Source organism: Hippopotamus amphibius, chromosome 1, assembly GCF_030028045.1.
Source record: "Hippopotamus amphibius kiboko isolate mHipAmp2 chromosome 1, mHipAmp2.hap2, whole genome shotgun sequence".
NCBI lineage: Eukaryota > Metazoa > Chordata > Mammalia > Artiodactyla > Hippopotamidae > Hippopotamus > Hippopotamus amphibius.
Window position 1 is genome coordinate 6645253 of NC_080186.1, and position 21414 is coordinate 6666666.

Below are 21414 nucleotides of genomic sequence, written 5' to 3' on the forward strand. Positions count from 1 at the left end.
CTGACTCATGAGGGTTTAGCCTTAAGCTGTGGGTGCTTGGAACTTGGACCTGTTGATCCTCACAGGGGACAGGGCCTGGGAATCTGTATTCTAAACACCTCCAACCCTGCCCCACTACCCATACCTGTGATTCTATCAGGCACACTCAGGAGAAGCTGGCTCTGCCAACCAGGTGGCCGCCTACTTGACTGCATTTGCCCACAGAGAAGGACCCAGATGTGGTGTCCAGGGCCCAACCATGTGGGAGGCTCTGGATCTGCCCCCATAGCACAGGCCAGGCTGAACCACCCTGCCCAATGGCAATCAGTTTACCAAATACACAAGAGAAAAATATTTTATTTAATTTAAAATAGCAAGACTTTGGCCTTGACCTCAGACAGTCAGGGTTTTCATTACAATGTTGCACGTGCAAAAAACCTCCCTCCATGTCATGACGCCAAGATCGGAAGTCTGCAAAAATGTTTTTTTCTTGTCGGGGACACACGCAGAGCTCCGTCTGCACCCTCGGCCCGGGCCAAATCATAATCTTTATTAAAAAACAAAATCAGATAGGCGCAACTCAGATGCACAAAGAGGCAGAAAGTGCTTAGTAAACCTGAGGAAAAGACCAAGGTTCAGAAAGTGCCCGATAAAAGAGGGGCTGGGGGCTGAGACCATGGGCCCTGTTCAGGCCGAGGTAGCGCAGCTATGCCTGGGGGATAAGGGTGGGTAAACATTAATTACAGTGACAGAGAGAGAGCCCACGGGGGCCCAGCACAGGTAAAAGGAACGCACTTCTGTCTTGCTCGGATCCAAGCAGGAACCCCTCCTGGGCTTTAGGATGTGACTATTCCTACACGTCCTTCTGCTCTGAACTCCACCCATCCCGCTAGACTGATCCGAGAAAGAGGCTATGCTGCCGTTTGCAAGGCTCTGGGCACTGGGACGAGCCCCTCCCCTGCCCGCACAGGCCCACCGCTCGCAGTAACACGTTCACCCGTCTGCAGAGGCGGGTAGGGAGCACAGGGGGAAGGAAATAGGAATACTCAGGTGCATCTTTGGGGCAGTTTTTACAAGAGCTGACAGCACAGCAGCACCACACAAGTGCAATGAGAATGTGAGGGAGGCCCAGGCACGTGGAGATGCTCTTCTCTGAGCCCGACTCCTTCTGCAGGTATTTTCTGGCTGCAGCCAGTCTGGGGAAACAGGTCACACCCTGTGGGCACCGATGTTCCACCGTCTGACCCAAGGCCTCTGGGGCCCCCTTCAGGACAAGATGTATTCTAGCATCATTCCTCTGGGGCCCCTGCTATAACTCAGCCGTGAGTCATTTTCTCATTTGCAGCAAGCAACTTCCTGCATTTCTGCTCCATTCTAGAAGCTAACGTGAGGCTCTTTACCAGCTAGGAGCCCATGATGTGCGGTAACATCTTTAGGGGAACCCCAGACTCCCCTCACATGGGCCGTTTCCGTACAGAGAACGCCCTCCTGTAGGGCAGCCCAGAGCTTTCTTTGAATCCTAAAGGGCTGTTCACCTCTTGCTGATTTTCACAAAACCTTTTTTTTGAAAGGAAACCCCAAATGACCATTGTCGACCTAGTGCTGTAGAGACCTATTCAGAGTTTCTTCCTGTTATGGATTCTGCTTTTGGGAGTAAGAGGAATCAACAGGAAGGTGTGGCTTTAATTTTAATCCAGAACCGCTTTACAGGTTCAGAAAATCGCTTCAGTTTTGCAGAGTTCTCATGGGACCCAAGGGAGGGGCACCTACTGGGTTACGGTGTACTTTTCCTCACCAAGGCCCCCCATGGTGACAGTTTCACCTCCCATTCTCAGCCAGTGACTTCTGTGACTTAGAGACATTGTTTTCTGACCTAAGAAGAAAGGGTTGGTGGCAGAGCCATAGATTGTAGAGATACGGATGCTTCTTTTAAATCCATTTTCTTTTAAATCACCCCATGACGCATGTGTCATCCCCCCAACTCCAGCTCCCCAAACCTTCCCCTTCAAGGAGGAATCAGTATTTGGGTGATTCCCTAACTCTCTGGTCACCTTTCCTATAAAAAATTAACCTAGAAAATGAATAAGCCAGATCCTTCCCCCAGCTCACCCCTATCTCGGTCTTTGGGAGAACAGACCCGAGGGACAGTGGGGCGTCTGCAGGGATTCCCTGCGGTGGCCTCTTCCTGTCCTGTTCCAGTCCTTGCATTGGAGGAGGGACCTGTATTTGAAGTGCCTGGTGGAGGCAGGAGTCTGGATCCTAGCCTGTGCTTGAAACTCAAACACAATTTACCTCAAGGGCTGGCAGCCCATGGACAGAATTCCGGGGGCCCCGGGAGACCGGCTGCCGTGAGCAGCTGTGTGCGGCTGTGCTCATGCCGGTCACTAGGGAACCTCCTGCTTAAAGGTAACTGGCCCTTTCGTTGACCAGCAAAGCCATCCAAGAAAAGCCAGGCTCTTGGGAATCTCAATGCCCTGAAAAACCAGGAATCTGCTCCGTGATATCTCGGTGGGGACCACATCTCTGGTACCACTCCCCCCATTTTATTGAGGTTGGATGCACAGTGTACATATATCTCTTCGTGCTTTTCCCACCGGTGTGGGTCCCTCCAAGTGTAAACAGTGCTGTGTGGTCACGAGGCCGATGACCCCTGGACCACAAGGCAGCCTGGCAGTGATCAGGTACCACTGGTTTCCCTGACTCTCAGTGCAGCCCTCCTGCTGAGGAATCCTGCCGAGTGCAGAAGGATGCGTTGTGAGGAGGAGGTGCCTGAGGGTCGAGGAGGTAAACAAGCTGAGTTTGTGCTGCTCCCCAAGGGGCAGCAAGAGCTTCAACAGCGGAAGGCTTACAGCGCAGCCGACATCCCCTCCTGCTCCCTGCAGAGGGGACTTAGCCGCCTGCCCCAGATGGGCAGTACCCACCCATGCAACCAGGAGGGGAGCAGTTCAGGTGCTTGAAAGTCCGTCTGGGGCCCACCTGGGCCCCTGAGACTCGCCAGTCTTGGAGGGCGCAGGGGCCTTGGGGGGGCCCCCTGGGCTCTCGGTGGCCGTGGGCGGCTCAGAGGAGAAGCAGCAGCAGAGAGAGAGGAGCCGGGTCCGGACGGCACGGGTGCAGAGGACAAACATGATGCAGTTGGCGCCCCCCTGAAAGCTGTTCCCGATGCCCTGGCAAGGAGAGAGGAGGAGGCGTGAGTGCCGGGCGGGAGCAGGTCTGAACAACACACGCCGGGTGGCTGGGCTGGGGGCCCCGGCCCTCGTCCTCCACCCCCTGAGGCTGGTCTGCGGGGACGCTGGCCCCGTGGGGCTTGCGCAGAGCACCGGGCAGGCCTGAACTTGCAGGCGTGTCCCTGGGCCTTCTGGGCTGGGAAGGACTCAGGGTCAGTCCCCTTTCCTGGACCACTGGACAGCAACTCAACACCCTGGGCTGAACCAGAGGCTCGCTGACCTTCCACCTTCTCCCTGTGGCGCAGGGAGCAAGGCGCCGCGGAGCAGAGCCCCCGGCCGGCCCACGCCGCCAGCGCCAGCGCGTTGGGACCCGCCCGCCCTGCGGAGGGCGGGGACCTGGCCCTGCTGACTCTGCAGCCGTGGGGGCGGCGAGGGCGGGGGCGGGCAGACCTACGTGCAGAACCACCAGCACCGGCGTCCGCACCGCCGGGGAGCCGCAGACGGTCAGGAAGAACCGCACGGTGCTCCAGACCCGGAGGCAGATGAAGATGAGGGGGATGAGGATCAGCTTCTTGTCGGCCACGGAGGGGTGGTGCTGCAGCTGGTGCGCCTGGGACATGATGGGCCGGTACTCGGAGAGAGCCTCGTGCTGTGCGAGGAAGGCGCAGAGCAGCCGTGAAGCCAGACCGGCGCCCTCCCGCCCCTCCCCCGCCCCTCCCCCGCCCCACCGGCTGCCCGCCCCCCGCCCCCACCAGGCGGACTAGTAGGGGCAGGAGGACGTGAGGTGTGCAGTGCCTGCCGCTGCCAGCCCAGGTTCCCATCTCTGCCCCAGGCTGCTCCATCCACTGCTGCTCCGCATCCCCACGCGGGTGTCTAAAGCACGATGGGAACTTCTCGTGTCCAAAACAGATGCCTGATCTCCACCCAAGCCTACTGCTTCCCCATCTCAGCTAACTGGAGCTCTGTCCTTCCAGCTGCCCAGGCCCCAAACTTGGGCGTGGTCTGTGGTCCCTCTCTCTGTGCGACAGCTCACGTCCAATCCACAGGCAAGCCCCGCAGGCTCTGCCTTCAAAACAGACCCAGGGGGCTTCCCCGGTGGTCCAGTGGTTAGGAATCTGCCTGCCAATGCAGGGGACACGGGTTCAATCCCTGGTCCGGGAACTAAGATCCCACATGCTGTGGGGCAACTAAACCCGTGGGCAGCAACTGCTGAGCCTGTGCACTCTGGAGCCCAAGCACTGCAACTAGAGAAGCTCGAGTGCTGCAAGAATGAGCCCACATGCCACAACTAAGACGCAACACAGCCAAATAAATAAATAAATTTAAGAAAACAAAAACAAAACAACAGACCCAGACCTGGATGTTCTGTCCACTGCCACCAGCCTGGTCCAGCACCAGCACCACGTCTCTGGATGGCTGCCACTGCCTCTTCACTGGTCTCCCACCATCGCCCTGACCACCCCAACCCCCTCCCCTCTGCAGTCTTACTCTCAACACAGAAGCAATGCAGTTCCTTGAAAACCTAAGTCGGATCAAGCCAGCCTTCCACTCAAAGCTCTCGGTGTCTCCCCATTTCACACGTCCCTTACAATGTCCCCAACCCCGGTCTAGCTCTGGCCTCATTCCTGCTACGTTCCCCGTTTACTCTACTCCAGCCACACAGGCCTCCTAATGCTCCAGGCGTGCCGGGCACACCCCGCTCCAGGGCCTTTGCACAAGCTGCTCCCTCTATGTGGAATGCTCTTCCCCAACCGTCTACGTGGCTCACTCCCGCACTCTCTTCAAGTCTTTGCTCCAGTGTCGCCTACGGGAGAAGGTCCATCCTGACAACCTATTTAAACGGCAACGGCGTTTCCCAGGTGGTCCCGTCCCCGCCTCCAGCTCTTTATCCGTGTCTGCTTTTCATAGCTCTCATGTCCTCCTTCCTGGAGGCCATTCACCCTCGTTTATCAGACCTATCGCTCCTGATCATCCTCCCCCTCTGGAATGCAGGCCCCGCCCCCTGGCTCTGCTGTGTGTCCCCCCCCCACTGTCCCCACCCCTGTCGGCCTGCCTGCAGCAGGGGCTCTGTCCAAAGCGGAGGCAGAAAGAAAAGATGAGCAGCCACCACCTTTGACTTCCCTGCTCCTCAAGATGCCCTTCGGTGAGAAAGGGATTTCCAGGTCACAACCGATTTTGTAAAAATAGATGAAAAAAACAATACTGCATAACAAAGAGGCGTTTTTGAACCTGGTCCTCCGTGGAGGACACTGAAGGCCCAGGTGAGAAGACCCCCACACCTTGGCATCTCTGGGCACCCAAGCTGCTGCAGCTCATCTGCTCAGAGCACCGGCCTCCTCCCCCGGGGCCTTCAGCACCCGTAGAGCTGCACACCTTCTGCCGCCAACCACCCCGGGACCACACGGGTGGGCGGGGGGAGCCAGGTACCAGCCAGGGCTGCTGGTCTGCTCCTCCTCAGAGCAAAGCTTGCCCAGTTGGTTTATTTTTAGCTCTCCCTCCTAGCTAGAGGCAGGGAACAACCCGTACAACTCCCCGCTCACTATTATCCCTTCTTTCTGGAAACACTGGCAGAGTTGTAAGAGAGGACCATTCTCAAATGTTGGGGGGGGGGGGGTCAGCCTCACAGGCAGGGCCCCAGGCTTCCTGACCCCGCTACAGGAAGGGCAGGGAAGAAGAAAGACACACAAGGACTTCCTTGGCAGTCCAGTGGTTAAGACTCCGTGCTTCCATTGAGGGGGGCACGGGTTTGATCCCTGGTTAGCGAGCTAAGTTCCTGCATGTCCCACGGCAAGGCCAAAAAAGAAAACAAACAAACAACAAAAACTGGGCAGCTGGGGGAAGGGATGGGGGGGTCCTGGGCTGAGCCTGGTGCAGCTCCCGGGAGCTTTCACTGGGGAGCCTGGAACTTTCCCAGGGCAGCCGAAAAGAGGAGGTGAAAGGGCACTCCTTGGCCCAGGCAGGAGAGCAACTAAAAAGCCCTAAGAAGACAAGAGGATCTCAGACCCACTGGTGAGCCCCGCCAGCATCTCTGTCAACGACTCCAAGCTGAGCCAGAAGAGGGCGGCAGGGAGGGGTGAGGATCAGGTAAATTTCTGAGTAAAAAGGGAACCTGAAGTGTGCATCCCAGGAGATACAGACGGGAGTACAGGGTGGGGATCAGGTGTCAGGCAGCTGCGAGGAGCACCCTACACACTTAGAAATGGCCGCTGGGCCAGCAGCACACCTGAAAGACAGGGACATTCCCTCCTACAGTTCCAGCCCTGAAAACTCAGAGCAAAAAAGAAACACAGGCACCACACCAGCAGGATGAGCTTGGAAGTCTGTCCCCAGAGCTTTCACTATGCTGACTGCTCCAGCCTCGTGTCCCATTTTATCTTCCATCGGAATTACACTTCTGCCTCCTCCTAGGAGGGAGGGACCCATGCCTGAGTTCTCATCAGAAACTCCCACTGCCACACAGAGCTTCTGTGCATAGCTGATGCTCAATAAAAACGCACTGAATGAATGGGTGAGCAGATTAACAGACGGGCTACTCTGAGGCTTTGGGGGTAGCTGTTTGCCTGTGGCTAGGAGAAAGCCCGTACTTTACATCTGCAGAACCGGGAATCCAGAACAAGGAACAATATGGCCAGAGTAACAGAGGGAAACCCTTCTTTTCTAGAATTTCTGGCCAGAAGTCTAGGAGACTTCTGATCAGCCCAGCCTACTGCTACATGAATTCCTGAGAAGTTATGAATTCCTGGAAAGTCTACCGCTTATGATATTTCAACCACCAAGGATAAAGACGTGAGTTGTTTGCATCGTTGATGATGAAAGTCCGTGACCTCCCCTCCCTTCCCCTTCCCGGGGGCCTGCCAGTTCAGTTCTTACTTGACCACTGCTCATCTTTCATCCAAATTCCTCTCAAGTTTAAGCAACCGTGGTGGTCTGTCCAGGAGGGAGCAGTAGAGAGCCGTGGCCCAGAACACAGGCGGAGCTCGCAGCCTCCTTGGTTCCACAGCTGCTCGCTCAGAGCTGGGCGCGTCTGGGGAGCCCCTTAACCTCGGGGAGCCCCTGTTTCCCCATCCACAAGTGGAGGAATAATAAGACCCACCCCTGAGAGGGCTGTGTAATTAGCAAACCAGACAACCAACCCAGGATGCTTGTAACTCAGTGCACGTCCCGGTGCCTGATAGAGAGCAAACCCTCCGTCACTCTGGCCGGTCACTCGTCCTGTCCCCTAAGGTGGCCAGCCCGATGCCGGGACACAGGGGCCACACAGGGCTCTGGGCCGGGGCCCCGTGGGGCACCTACCGCTCTGTTGATGTGCTTCCGGATGAGGAGGTAGAGCACGGGCAGCGTGATGTAGGCCAGCAGCTCCCACAGCTTCCCAGTCAGCAGCAACCACAGCAAGCGGTCGTCCGCCTCCAGGGCGATCCAGCACCAGCCCACGGACACGTCCGAGGCGTCGTAGCCGATCTTATTGAGAGCTACAGCCGTCGCGGTGATGACCAGCGGGACCCCCCAGCTGAGGAAGAAGGAGCAAAGGGGAGGCGGCAAGGTCAGACCCGGCTCCCGGCAAAGCCAGCAGGGGCGAAGCGACCAGGACACTGTGTAGACGAGGGGGATGGTGCTCTCTCGAGCCTGCAGCAGACAGTGTCCCCGGAGAAAGGACGGGCAGGAGGCCTCACACCCCCCAGCCCAGCCCTGCTCTGCCCACGCCCTGCCGAGCCTGGAGAAGGAGACACAGGGGATGCCCTGGCCTCCCGTCCAGACACACCCTCCCGAGCCCTCGGAGGCCGGATTCTATTTCAGAATTGCCAGGCTCCTCGGAGACTGGCGCTGGGATGCTGTGGCATCAGGACGGCCAGCTCCTTCCTGCCCTGTCTGAGGGGCCTGGGCACCAGTCTGCAGACACCAGCCTGCGTGGCCAAGCCTCGTCCACACACCCCACCCACAATCAGCCCTGTTGGCCAGCCTGGGTCCAGGGGTGCACACACGGGTGGCTCGGTGTTGCCCGGGTCCCTTGCACCTGCAGCAGGAACTAGAAGGGGGCCCTGGGCTCTGGGCAGACACAGCTCCTTGGTCCTGCGGCCTCCTTGCTCTACGGGAAGGGGCAGGCCCTGGCAAGGGTCCAAGGGGACCCTCTAAAGCATAAAGCCCAGGACAGGGGCCCCCTCTAAGGGCAGTGCTGTTCTAGAGTTTACTGCAACGACAACGCAGCCGGGATTAGGGCCGAGCCCCAAAGCCCCTCCCCAGGGGTCCCTGCACAAGTCTCCTTGCAAAGTCTTTTAAATCAGTCAGAGGGACACAGAGAAGCTACGTGGTGGCCTGGCAGAGTGGTTAAGAGCTTGGACTGCAATGCAACAGGAAGGGTCCGAGTCTCAGGCCTGCCCCACGTGGCTGCAACACGTCAGTGTTTTTCTCCACAAAGTGTGGATGATCACAGAGCCTGGAGCAGAGGATTGTTGTTGGTTGTTACAAGAATAAACCGATCAGGGACTTCCCAGGTGGCACAGTGCTTAAGAATCCGCCTGCCAATGCAGGGACACAGGTTTAAGCCCTGGTCCGGGAAGATCCCACATGATGTGAAGCAATTAAGCCCGTGGGCCACAATTACTGAGACTGAGCTCTAGAGCCCACGAGCCACAACTACTGAGCCTGCCTGCTGCAACTACTGAAGCCTGTGCACCTAGAGCCTGTGCTGCACAAGAGAAGCCACTGCAATAAGAAGTCCGTGCACCGCAACAAAGAGTAGCCCCCACTCACTACAACTAGAGAAAAGCCCAAGCGCAGCAACTTAGACCCAACACAGCCAAAAAAATAAATTAAGAAAAAAAAAAGAATAAACCAATCAGCATTAGGTCTGGCGCTGGGGACAGGGTAAGTGAGTCTGTGTTTACAATCAGTGTTGTCAGTGAGGCTCATCCCCAGGTCCCAGTGTAATAGGGAAGAACATTTTGTATTCTATTATGTTAATCACTAAAGAGATGTTGCCTAGGAGTTTAAATTATACATAATGGCCCATCTCTAGGAACCCTGCTTTGCAGGTAATGAGCATTAAGCTAAAATACCTTTGTTTAGCTCACAGGAAACATCCTGACCAGGCCCACCTGTGAACGACTACAAGGAGGAAGAAATTAACACATTCACTCTGGAGGCTGATGGGAACCAGGAAGTGTCTGAGTTTATGCCCTCCCCTTTTAATATAAAAGAAGCCTGAATTCTAACTCAGGCAAGAAGGTTCTTTGGGGCGTGAGTCCACCCTCTTCTTGGTTAGCTGTCTTTCTGAATAAAGTCATTATTCCTCACTCCAACAATTGTCTCTCTTGATTACTGGCCTGTCGTGCAGTGAGCAGTCCAAGCTTAGACTCGGTGACACCAGGACCCAGGCCTGCTGTGCAGCCACCAGGGATGCATGAGGCCTGTGTGGTCTCTGCCCCCAGGAGGACACGCGAGCCTATGTGGTAGGTCAGCTGCCCAGAGGACAAGCAGTAAGTAAACAGGACATGTCACCAGGAAAACATTTAGTTCAGAAACTGGTTCTGTCTTGAGGGCACTGCGTAAGGAACACCGGCTTTTTCTGAAAGAAGGTCAGAGAACAATGATGAGGTCACAGTTGCACTTAGTCTGTTACCGAAACAAGGCTAGAAGGGCTGTGTTTCTATACATTTCTCCAAATGCTGCAGGGCTGGGGAGGAGGCAGGGCAGGGATGGTGAGGAAAGGGAGAACGTCCGCTTCCTGGGCCTGGGAAAGACTTGGTGCCCCCTCCCCTCACTGGCCTCTGCAGGAGGGACCGGAGCCCGGGGTGCCACTGGGTGCCACCCTCAGCTCTGTTGCCCCAGTGGCAGAAGTAGCACGTCCTCCTCAAAGTCGGAAAGGTGCAGAAGGGACCAAAATCCCATGGAAATTAAAGGATTATGAGAAAGGTACCAAGTTACACTTAAAATAGATGGAGTGTGTCTATTTTAGATGCTTGTTCTATGCAAAGTTATTGATCTGGTAAGTTCGTATATATTAGCAGCAAATTATTTTGTCTTAATAAAGGGTTGCTGTTTTAAGACTCATGCCCTCCTGAGATTTTTAGGACAACATATGTCAGCTATGCGCTCCATGAGGCATGGGCCATGGGGGTTCACTGCTCTATCGTGGCATCTACACTAGTGCCTGGCACGTGGCAGGAACAAAACCAGGACCTGCTGAATGAATGAATGAGTGAATTAATGAAGTTTGAACCAAGCGACTGAGACAGCGTTCCCCAAGTTACTCCTTACATATTCAGCGCAAGGACTTTACTGAAAGGAGGTGAAAGGCTTGTAAAGGGCTGAACCAGAAACCCTGATGTTAGAGGTGGGAGAGCAGTGTGTAGGGACTGTCACCCGGCAGGACTGAAGCTGAGGACCTCCCCCCTGGCAGGAAAGGAGAGCACAGGCCTGATGGATAGAGGCAGCTTCTTTCCCTCCTCAGCACCCCTAGGGCCCCTAAAGGAAACCTGGGGACCACAGGGTGACCATCCCACATTCTGCAACTTTAGGTTTTTTGTACAAAAGCTACAAAGCGATGTATTTCCTCTGCGTTACTGGGGTGTGCCTGGAGCTGAGTCTGTGCTGGAAAATACCCAGAGGGAAGACCAAATAGAGGGCTCTGAAAGGGCTGAGAATGTGGGTTCATCAATCAGAGTTGCTGTTTGAACTCAAGCACAGGCAGCAGCTCTGCTGGAGCCAGAAGCTGCCTGGGGAGGCACCTGAGCGGAGGTTGGAAGAAGAGGTGACCTAGGGAATGGTGAGAAAGGAGTGGGAGGGATGGTCTAATAACCCCGCCAAGCAGGCTCCACCTGACTCGTAATTTATGGGTACAGACGATGGTGTGCTGGTGATGTTTTAACATCAGAAAGACACCTAGGTACATGCGTGTGTGTGTGTGTGTGGATGTACACACACACAAACCGATTATGAATTTTACCGATATAAAGGATGCGAGGCACACAACTTGCCAGTAATAATAAAATACACAATACTCCCTACTGTACATTCACACAGGCAACTGATTCGCATTAAATGCTTCTGTTGATTTTTGCTGAACTCTAGTATCTGTGGCCAACCTATGGTTGCAGCTAGCCAGTGAGAGTAGTTCCATGACGAGAAGGTGGCTGATATTCTCATCCTCAACGACTACGATGGAAGTGAAATGAGGAAGACCGGGGGGAACCAGACGAGAGCCGGGACTGCACTGGGTCGACCTGCTGTCAGCGACCTCTCTGCGGATCAGAGGCTACTTTTCCGGCACTGGAAGAATATTTCTTCTATTTCTCTGCTCTGGGACATGGCCCCTCCTCATCCCCGATGTGGCTGCCACCCAGGCTTAAGGTCAGAGACAAGAAACAATTTTATGCTTAATCTTTACTACTAGCATTTTCTCTAGCACTTTCTTAAGTCTAGATCAGAGGTCCAGCAAACCAGGGCCCTCAGGCCAAATATGGCCCAAAGTCTGTTTTTTATTTATTTTTTCCTTTGATTTAGTTTTTTTTTGGCGCACGGGCTTAGTTGCTCCGTGGCATGTGGGATCTTCCTGGAGCAGGGATCGAACCCGTGTCCTCTGCATTGGCAGGTGGATTCTCAACCACTGCGCCACCTAGGAAGCCCTTTTATTTAGTTTTTAATTGGAGTATAGTGGATTTACCATGTTATGCTATTTTCTTCCATACAGCAAAATGAATAACTTATACATATACACATATCCACTCTTTTTTAGATTCTTTTCCCATATGGGTCATTACCAAGTATTGAGAAGAGTTCCCTGTGCTACACAGTGGGAACTTATTAGTTATTATTAGCTTATTAGTTATCTGTTTCATATACAGTAGTGCCTATATGTCCATCCCAATCTCTCACTTCAAAGTCTGTTTTTTAAAATAAAGTTTTCCTGGCACAAGGCACACTCACTGGATACATGTCATCTATGGCTGCTTCCAAGCCACCAGAGCTGAGCTGAGCAGTTGCGTCGGGGATCACATGACCTGCAGAGCTGAAAATACTACCCGGTCCTGCACAGGAAAAGTTTGCTGACATCTGCTCTACAAATCAACAAAACTATAATTAGGACCTAAGGAGTTTTGAGTTTGTGTCACTTTTGTTTTTCATGTAATCAGTTTAATTTTAAGTTTATATAATTTAATTTTTAATGATGCTTCTATCTAACAATCAGCCCACAAAATGCCCTGAAATTTAACAATCGGGTCCCACAAGCTGGCTCCCGGCCACCGCCAGACAGAGGATGATGATAGGGGCTGAAGCTGCCCCGGGTTCTCGCCTCTAGAGCCAGGAGACAGTCTCTTTGGTGACCGCAGATAAGCCGAGCTGTTCTCTGGCCAAGTGGCCACTCTGAGCCGTAGGTGGTATGTGACTCTGGAAGGGACTCCAGAGTCACGTGTGACCTAATTTCCACTTTCCAGAAATGTCTACTGCTAATTTCTGACACATACCACACAACACTTTTTTACCCCTCCAAAAAAAAAAAAAAAAAAAAAGAAAAGAAAGAAAGAAAAGAAGCCATCAATTAGAAAATAAAGAAAATCAGAACAAGTAAGATACGGCTTAACAGCAGCACACATGAAACCGATCAAGGGCTGTAGCTGACTACGACCCAGAAGGTCGTGTGGTCAGAAGGTTGCCCTGATGCCCAGACAGCCAGTGAACTGTCCTGCCTACAGGTGGACACCTGGGACCCACATTCTAAACCTGAGACTGGGAAGCTGGCACCAGAGCAGGCATGTGAGTAGGTGCTGGGCCTTGAGTGTTGGAAGGCTTTTTTTTTTTGTTGTTGGAAGACTTTTGAGGAGGTCCTGCTAGTGGAGCAGACGTCAGGCGGCCGGAGGGAAGGACAGGCGTCCCGCTCAGTCCCAAAGCTGGGGCTGAACTGGCAGCTTCCCCCTGAGAGAAGGAAGCCGTGGGACCACATGCAGGGGACGCTGTGAAAGGTGCTGAGGAGGGACATGGTTAGAGCAGGTGACCGATGAGGCCCCTTCTCTCCAAACCTGTGACGCAGGCTGAGGAGAAGCAGGGCTGGGGTCACCAAGATGGATGGGACCTGAAGACCATTCTCTGAGCAGAGTCCCCCACTTTGAGGGGCACCAAGAGCTTCTCCCAGAGGTGCCCAGGCCCCAGCTCTCACTTGTGTTTGCCTGGAAACCGAGGCCAGACTCCAAGTTGGTTTCCTCCCACTTCAGAGGTAGTTACAGGCTAAGAATGTCCCCTGCTTCAAATTCCTGTGTTGAAGTCCTAACCCCCAGTACCTCGGGATGGGACTGTATCCGGAGACAGGGTCTTTAAAGAGGTGATTGGGTTAAAATGAGGTTATTGGGAGGGTCCTAGTCCAATGGGACCGGTGTCTTTGTTAGAAGAGGAGATTAGGATGCAGACACTCACTAAGGGATCACCATGTGAGGATAGAGGGTGCAGACGGCATCTGCAAGCCAAGGAGAGAGGCCTCAGCGGAACCCAACCCTGCCCACACCTGGATCCCAGACTTCCAGCCTCCAGGACCAGGAGAGAAAGGATGTTTGTGGTTTAAGTGCCCCACCCTCTGCAGGCTTCGTTAGGGTGGTCCGAGCAGACTAAGTCAGAGACTCTCTACCAACTATGGGGGAGAGACATGCCGGGGCAGGGGATGGGGCAGGGGTCCACACCTGGACCCTCAGTAACCTTAGGGGAGGGGTAAACTGACAGAAGCCCTCCAGGGGGTCACGAGCTTGGCTTTTGGAACACAACATTCACTTTGTTCTTCAATTGCCCCGTGAGAAGCTGAACCACTGTGGGATCAGCTGCGGTGAACAGGACACATCTCACATCTGGATTCCATGGCATGCGTCAGAGGACGGCCAGTGCCCACAAGAGCAATGCTCTGGGTTTCCCTCAAAGTTCCCAGTCTACCCAGCTGGGGATCTTCTGAAACCTGTCCCACCAGTCAGGGCGGGGGACATCTGTGGTGACAGAGTGCATTCACGTCAGGGATGGGAATATCCTTCCCACTCTGCACTGAGGGCGCAAGTTCTGCTCAATCCTCTGCTGGATTCCTGCACATCCCCCTCACCCCAAACCTCCCCCCTCCTACAGATCTTTGGTGGGGGGAGGGGGTGGCACCTGCTGGGAAGGCCACAAGAGGGTCTTCTCCCACAAACAGCAGAGCCTGGGGCCCATGGAAAGCCTTGAATATGAACATGACCCCCAGATGCTCTGAGAAGGAAACTATCAGGCAACAATGTGGCGATTTAGAAAGCTCTTGGGAGCAGGACAGAGCCGGATGGGAGGGGCACAGCTGCAGGGAGCAGCGCCTGGTGGAAGGGATCCAGGCCCGAGGAGGCTGCCTGGAGGTTTCTGCACCAACAATGGGCTTTTATTGTTAAGCGCGGAGCAGAGGGGCAGAACGTGGGAGTTCAGGGTGTGAGCCACTGGCCAGGCCACCACGAGGTCGAGGTCGCTGTGCAGCTCTGGCTGCAGAGGTGGGGCGGGGCGTCCAAGGGAACCATCTTTCACTAACCGCTGAGCCCCTGGCACTGGCCTCTGCAGCCCTGGTTCTGTGGCCCCTGAGGAGCGCTCTGCAGTGGGCAGGGATGCTTTCCTGCCCACCTGGTCCCGGGGTTGGCCGGCAGAATCTGACTCCGCTCTGGCACGGTCCAGGGGCAGCCTCTGGTGCCACTGCGTCCACCCCCCATTCAGACACTGCCTGCCTGGGGCCTGGGCACTGGGCCCCACGCTGAGTGAGCCAGTGTCTGACTAGAGAGCTCACAGGCTCTCGTCTTCAGGGCCCATGGTTCCTCTTTTCTCTGTGCTGGAACTTCCCACTCCCCAAAGCAGGGGTTTTCTTGGCGAACTTGGGGTGCCACAGACTTCTCTCTTCCTCCAGAAGCCCCAGCAAATGCCAGAGGGTGGGTGGGCACATGGGCCAGGGGTCGTGCCCACACCCACCCCCACCTCAGTGAAGCCAGAAGCAATCCTAAGGCTGCCCGAGGCGGCCAGCTTAGCCCAGGCACCCCTTCCTCTGACACGGCGAGATGAGGCACCCTGGCCCGACCGCCCCCCACAATCACAGGACACACTGGTGGGTGCCTGGCACAGCAGTGGCTGGGGACACGCGGGTGGGGGCGGACAGTTAATGACCCTGCCAGCCGGGTTCAGAAGGAGCCCACCGTCTTGCGGGGGAAGAGGGGCTGAAGACTGCCTTTGATAGGCAGGTCACCTTCTACAGGGGCACAGAGATGGTTTCACGCTTATCTTATCGGAAAGGAAATGACCCCACCCGCAGCCTCTGCAGGCCGAGCTGCCCAGCACTTTCTTAGGTGAGAACCGCAAACACATAGTCACTGATGCTTATCCACATGCATGTAAAATACAGGCAAAGACATAGAAAATAAACTTATGGTTACCCAAGGGAACAGGGGGTGGTATATCAGGAGTTTGGGATTTACATATACATACTACAATATATAAAACAGATAAACAAGGACCTACTGTAAAGCACAGAGAACTATACTCAGTATTTTGTGATAACCTATAAGGGAAAAGAATCTGAAAGAGAATATAGGTATATAACTGAATCACTGTGTTGTACACCTGGAACTAACACAACATTGTAAATCAACTGTACTTCAATCAACCAATCAACCAAATATGTGGTGTCGGTATCATGCCACCTCCACAGCTAAGACACAGTAGAAAGGGACTTAATACAGGGCTTTCCCTTGAAAGCAGAATATTCTCACACCTTAAAAATGCACAACAGGGCTTCCCTGGTGGCACAGTGGTTAAGAATCTGCCTGCCAATGCAGGGGACACGGGTTTCATCCCTGGTCCGAGAAGATCGCACATGTGGCGGAGCAACTAAGCCCATGCACCACAACTACTGAGCCTGTGCTCTAGAGCCCGTGAGCCACAACTGCTGAGCCCATGTGTCACAACTACTGAAGTCCACGAGCCTAGAGCCTGTGCTCTGCAACAAGAGACGCCACCACAATGAGAAGCCTGCGCACTGCAATGAAGAGTAACCCGTTGGCCGCAACTAGAGAAAGCCCGTGCACAGCAATGAAGACCCAACATAGCCAAAAACAAACACACACACACACAAATAATTAAAAAAAAGAAAACACAGCAACAACCAAAAGATTTACCTCAGAATGCTGTTGGAATCAATGGATGTGAAACCTTTGGGTGAGACTTTGAGGAGTTCCAGGAGGTTTATCTCAACAAGATTCTTATGAATTACAAAAAGGAAAAAGAGAAACTACAGTGGAGAACTGGCAGATAACACCTTGACCAAGGGATCCAAGTGAACATCACTAGGAAAGGAACAAATCGAAGTCACTGGCGACCACCAGGTAGGAAGCCAGAACAGGTTTCTGTGAGGCTCCAGCCCAAAGTGCAGATCCTGAATCCACTCTCAACGAAGCACCAGACAACCCTGGCTAGGGGAACATCCTACAGAATAAGAGGCCTGCACTCTTCAAAAAGACCAGTCGTAAAACACAAGGAAGACGGAAGAACTGTTCCCGATTTAAGGAAGATAAAGAGATATGAAAATGAAGTCCCTTTGCTATCGGGGACCTTATTAGACGACTGGCAAAACCTCAATAAATCCACAATCAGATTTTTTTTTTTTGACAGACACACAAGCACGTATTTATTTTTTTCTTTTTAGTTGCTTTGCCTTTTTCCTTCGTTACATGACACGATCAGATACTGGCCCTGCTCCATGTTACTCTCCTGCTTTTCCGGAGAGTATATATGTGGTCACGCAAGAGACTGTCCTTGCCTTTTGGAAGTAAATACACCCTGGAGGATTTAGAAGTTGGGGGGCATTAGGTGTGTAACTTACTATTACATGGTTCCAGAAAAAAAATACTTGGAGAGGATAAATAAAGCTAACATGGTGAATTGTTAGTAACAGGGGAAACCTGGAAAGTTAAAAATAAGTGATTGTGCAAAACTACAATGAGGTATCACCTCACACCCGTCAGAATGGGCATCATCAGAAAATTTACAAACAGTAAATGCTGGAGAAGGTGTGGAGAAAAGGGAATGCTCTTGCACTGTTGGAATGTAAATTGATACAGCGACTATGGAGAACAGTATGGAGGTTCCTTGAAAAACTAAAAATAGAGTTACCATATGACCCAGCAATCCCACTGCTGGGCATATACCCGGAGAACACCATAATGCAAAAAGACACATGCACCCCAATGTTCATCACAGCACTATTTACAATAGCCAGGACATGGAAGCAACCTAAATGTCCATCAACAGATGAATGGATAAAGAAAATGTGGTACATATCTACAATGGAATATTACTGAGCTGTAAAAAGGAATGAAACTGGGACATTTGTAGAGACGTGGATGGACCTAGAAACTGTCATACAGAGTGAAGTGAGTCAGAAAGAGAAAAACAAATATCATGTATTAACATATATATGCGGAATGTAGAAAAATGGTACAAATCAACCAGTTTGCAAGGCAGAAAGAGAGACACAGATGTAAAGAACAAACATATGGACACCAAGTGGGGAAAGCGGGGAGGGCTGGGGGGGAATGAATTGGGAGATTGGGATACCAAATTGTACACTCTAAATATATGCAGTTTATTGTATGTTAAATGTATCTCAATAAAAGTTCTTAAAAAACTCATATTGTACACTTTATATGCAACTTATTGTATGTCAGTTGTAACTCAATAAAAGTTCTTAAAGGAAAAAAAAAGTGATTGTCAAATTCTCAGTTTAAAAAATTATCAAGACCAGGAGACAAGATGGAATCCCACAAGGGGCACTGACCTTGACATTCTAACCCTGAGCCTCCCGCTAAGAGCTCTGTGGCCTTGCGAAGGTCTCATCAGCTGTGGCTGGAGGGTGATCGTCCCTAGGTGAGTCTGGGTTATGGGGGATCAAAGCGCGATCCTTGCAAGACCTCAGGAGGCTGATGCAGCTCGTGATGACAGGCAATTTCTCTGAGGATAAAGTCTAAGCTGCCCTCCTTGCCCAGTGAGATAAAGTCTTTCTCTAAAGGAAACTATGTCAGGCATTATGATAGGGCCCCATGGGGCCAGGCAGGTGTTTCGTGGGAACTTGCCTGCGTGCAGGGCTGCCTTCAGTTTTACAGATGGCTTTTCCTACTTATCGTATCACATCGTTTAAAAATATATGCCTTACAGAGTTCACGGCCAGTATTAAACAGCAGCATAAGACTTTCGGGGTGTAGTCTACAACTTACTGATCCCCTATTTTTTGGACATTTTGGTTGCTTTCAAATTCTCATCACTGTTCTGGCTAACAGTGCCACACAAACTCCTTTGTACATCCGGCTTTGCATGTAACCTGGTTTATCTCCTTAGACTAGATCCCTATAAACAGGATTACTGGGATCAAGGGGTATGAACCAAATACTTTCTACATGGATTATTCCAATTTACATGGCCAATAATAATGTAGGAAAACACCAGTTTTGTCTGCATTTATCACATTAGTATCCAGACTTACTATTTTTGTCCTGCTAAATTAATGACAAAATGGTACCTCGAGGTTATCACTTGTTTTGAGTATTCATGCTTTTACTATTTTGTCAGAACGTCATCTGTTTCTCAAGATATTTGTCAACTCATCATAAGAACTCTTTACAGAATAGAGAGATCGACCTTTTGTGTTGTCCTATTTTAAAACATTTTCCAAGACTCCATGGTTTGAAGAAGAGGACTGATTTGAAGTCATTTGAAATGGTTAGCGAGTGGGTGACCATGCAGCCCGGGCCTGAAGATGAGATTTCCCACACCAAGAGGCCCTTCAGCAGCAACAAACTAATCCTTCAAAGAAAGACACCAAAGGGTCCTTAGCAATACAGTCTGGGAAGATCTAGGTCAATACACGAACCTGTTGGACGGGTCTTACCAAGTCTTAGACTAGCAACATGAGTGCTAACTTCTGAAAGGGAATCAACTGTCAAAGCCCCTTTCTAGCTTGGATACAGGTAATTTTCTTTCTTTTTTTCTTTTAAGAAGCAGGTGGATCACATTCAACAGACAAGAGGAAAAATATGCTTCCTGTTTATGGCCAGAGAAAGACACATGGGCTTTCTGAAGAGGCCTTCCCTAAGCATCACAGAAAACAGAAGTGAAAAGAAAGGTTTCTTAGGAAATGTGTCTTTTCTATAGAAGCTGCACCAGGTTCTCTTTATCACTTAAAAAATATGTTGTATTCAGGATTTTTTAAAAAGAGATGAGAATCTTGCAAAGAAAGTCTTGGGCTCCTTCTCAAGTACATGTGAGCTCCACACTGCCTACAGCCAACCAGCCTGCCAAAGATGGGGTCTCCAAAACGGATGCAGAGATCAGGTGGGATGCAGGGGGGGGGAGGTAGCCCCGCTCTCTGTGGGTCTCTGCGGTACCGAAGGCACGTCTGAACGACTCTTGCAAACATTTTGACTTGAACAGCTGAGAAGCAGGCCATTTAGTTTCCCAGGGACCAGCTGGCCTCCATCCAACAGCTCTGAGACCTGGTGTCAAGTGACTCTTGCAGGCTTGTGACCCCACTGTTGTGACACCCAGGTGACCTGTCTCTACCAAAGTGCTGACTATCCTCAGTCCCTTGGAAAGAACTCAAGTATTTAACACAGAGGACCTATAATTAGGGCAGCATTTGGTGCTCTTATCTGGAGGAGGGAGAAGAGGAAAGAAGCTCTATAAAATTCCTGCCTTGGGTTCAGCACAGGACACCACCCGATGTTTGAATCTTGAAATTACACCAGGAAGGGGTCAATCTTCCACAGGTGAGGGTTACTTGGATGAGACCCTTCAATGCCAGGGCAGGACAAGACCTTGGTTTTCTCTGCCCTCAGATACTCCAGGCCTCTGGCGGCCCTCTTCCAGACCAGCCTCTGCCTCTGACCTCAATTTCAGAGCTGCTGAACTCTGGAAAGAAAGGTTATCTAGAACAGAGATAACAAGAGATTGGGGCCTGAGGTTTACAGATGAACAAGATAAAATAAACAAGATTGTCCTTCCTAAATTTTACAGCTGAAGCACTACATCTGGCAGAAGCTGGGTGGTGAGCAGCCTGAGAGAGGCTGAATGCACCACCCCTACCTCTCCTGCCTGGGGCCTTCACCTAACTCATCTCCCAGCCCGGTTCCCAGGTGCTTCTCCCCATCCCCGAAGGCAGCAGAGACATCAGGAAAGCAGGGAAGCAGGAGGCCAAGGGCCCAGAGGGGCCTCGACAGCTCTCCGGGTGCTTCCAGGTTTCCAGGGCCGGGCTCTGAGGGCGAGCCCTGGCCCCCCACCCTCCAGGGCCTGCGCTGAGGCGCCCACCTCACTGGGAGGCTCGGGCTGGGGCCGCCTCCAAGGGCGATGTTCAGGACAAGTTCATCTCCCGGGCAAGCCGAGCATCATTCCGCTGGCCCAGGGCTGTCCCAGTTCAGGAACAGACACTGCCCGCTGGGCGCCTGGCCACGGGTCCGACCAAGATGTGGGGCCCAGAGGGTGGCGAGGGCCACAGGGATAGCAGACAGGATCCAGGCAGGGGTCAGGGGACCCAAGGGAAAGCAGCGTCGCCGCCACCCACCTGACGATGTGGAAAACCCACAGCAGGCGGCCGACCCCTGGGCCGCGCGCGGTGCGGACGATGCTAAGATACAGGTAGAGGGCGATGGCCACCGTCCAGAAGAAGGAGCTGGTGTTGGCGAAGGTGGACAACGCGCCCTGCAGCACGCAGTCCCACGAGGTGTCCTGGAAGTCCTGCAGCACCCCGTAGAAGTAGGAGGCGGCCGACAGCAGGTCGGCCAGCGACAGGAAGAGCAGCAGGCGCCGCGCCCGGGTGCGCAGGTCCGGCCACAGAGCGTGCGTGGCCACCAGCAGGACCGAGCCGAGGGCGGAGAGCGCGCACGACAGCAGCACCACCGCGCGCTCCGACGGCATCAGCTGGGTGGACGGCGCGGGAGGGGGCATGGCCGGGCGCGGAGGGGGCCGGGGCCGGGGCGCCGCGTGCGATCCCCGCCGCCGCCGTCTGGGTACCGACCCGCCAGCGGCTGGCGTCCCGGCGCCAGCCCCGCCCGTGTCCCTGCCCCTCCCGGCCCCGCGGCCCCCGCCCTGCCCCTGTTCCTAGGCCCCGCCCCGGCCCCGCCCCGGCCCCGCGTCCTCCACGCTTCACCCGAAGGCGCCCACTTCCCGCCCGCGGCCGCGCCCCGCCCCTGTGCCCGCCCCCTCGCCCGCCCCCGCTCTCACACTACGCCCCTGCGTCCTCCACGCTCCACCCCGTGGC

General features: G+C 53.3%; 1 protein-coding gene across 1 annotated transcript; it reads right to left on the reverse strand.

The window, feature by feature from the left end:
• Window positions 1–326: 326 nt before the first annotated feature.
• On the reverse strand, window positions 327–21207 carry GPR157 (G protein-coupled receptor 157). Its single transcript, XM_057695553.1, has 4 exons — window positions 20719–21207; window positions 7437–7650; window positions 3598–3792; window positions 327–3143 (listed from the first exon to the last, which is right to left on the reverse strand). Exons 1-4 carry the CDS (start codon window positions 21099–21101, stop codon window positions 2925–2927), a joined length of 1011 nt encoding a protein of 336 aa, XP_057551536.1. The 5' UTR covers window positions 21102–21207; the 3' UTR covers window positions 327–2924.
• Window positions 21208–21414: the final 207 nt, after the last annotated feature.

Excerpts from the sequence above, each read along its gene's own strand:
- GPR157 (XM_057695553.1), bottom strand. The coding sequence starts at position 21,101 with ATGCCCCCTCCCGCGCCGTCCACCCAGCTGATGCCGTCGGAGCGCGCG. Across the intron at positions 3,793-7,436 it reads GGAAGCACATCAACAGAGCG|CACGAGGCTCTCTCCGAGTA; the intron begins GTAGGTGCCCCA and ends TTCCTCGCACAG. Across the intron at positions 3,144-3,597 it reads CGGTGCTGGTGGTTCTGCAC|GGCATCGGGAACAGCTTTCA; the intron begins GTAGGTCTGCCC and ends TCTCCTTGCCAG.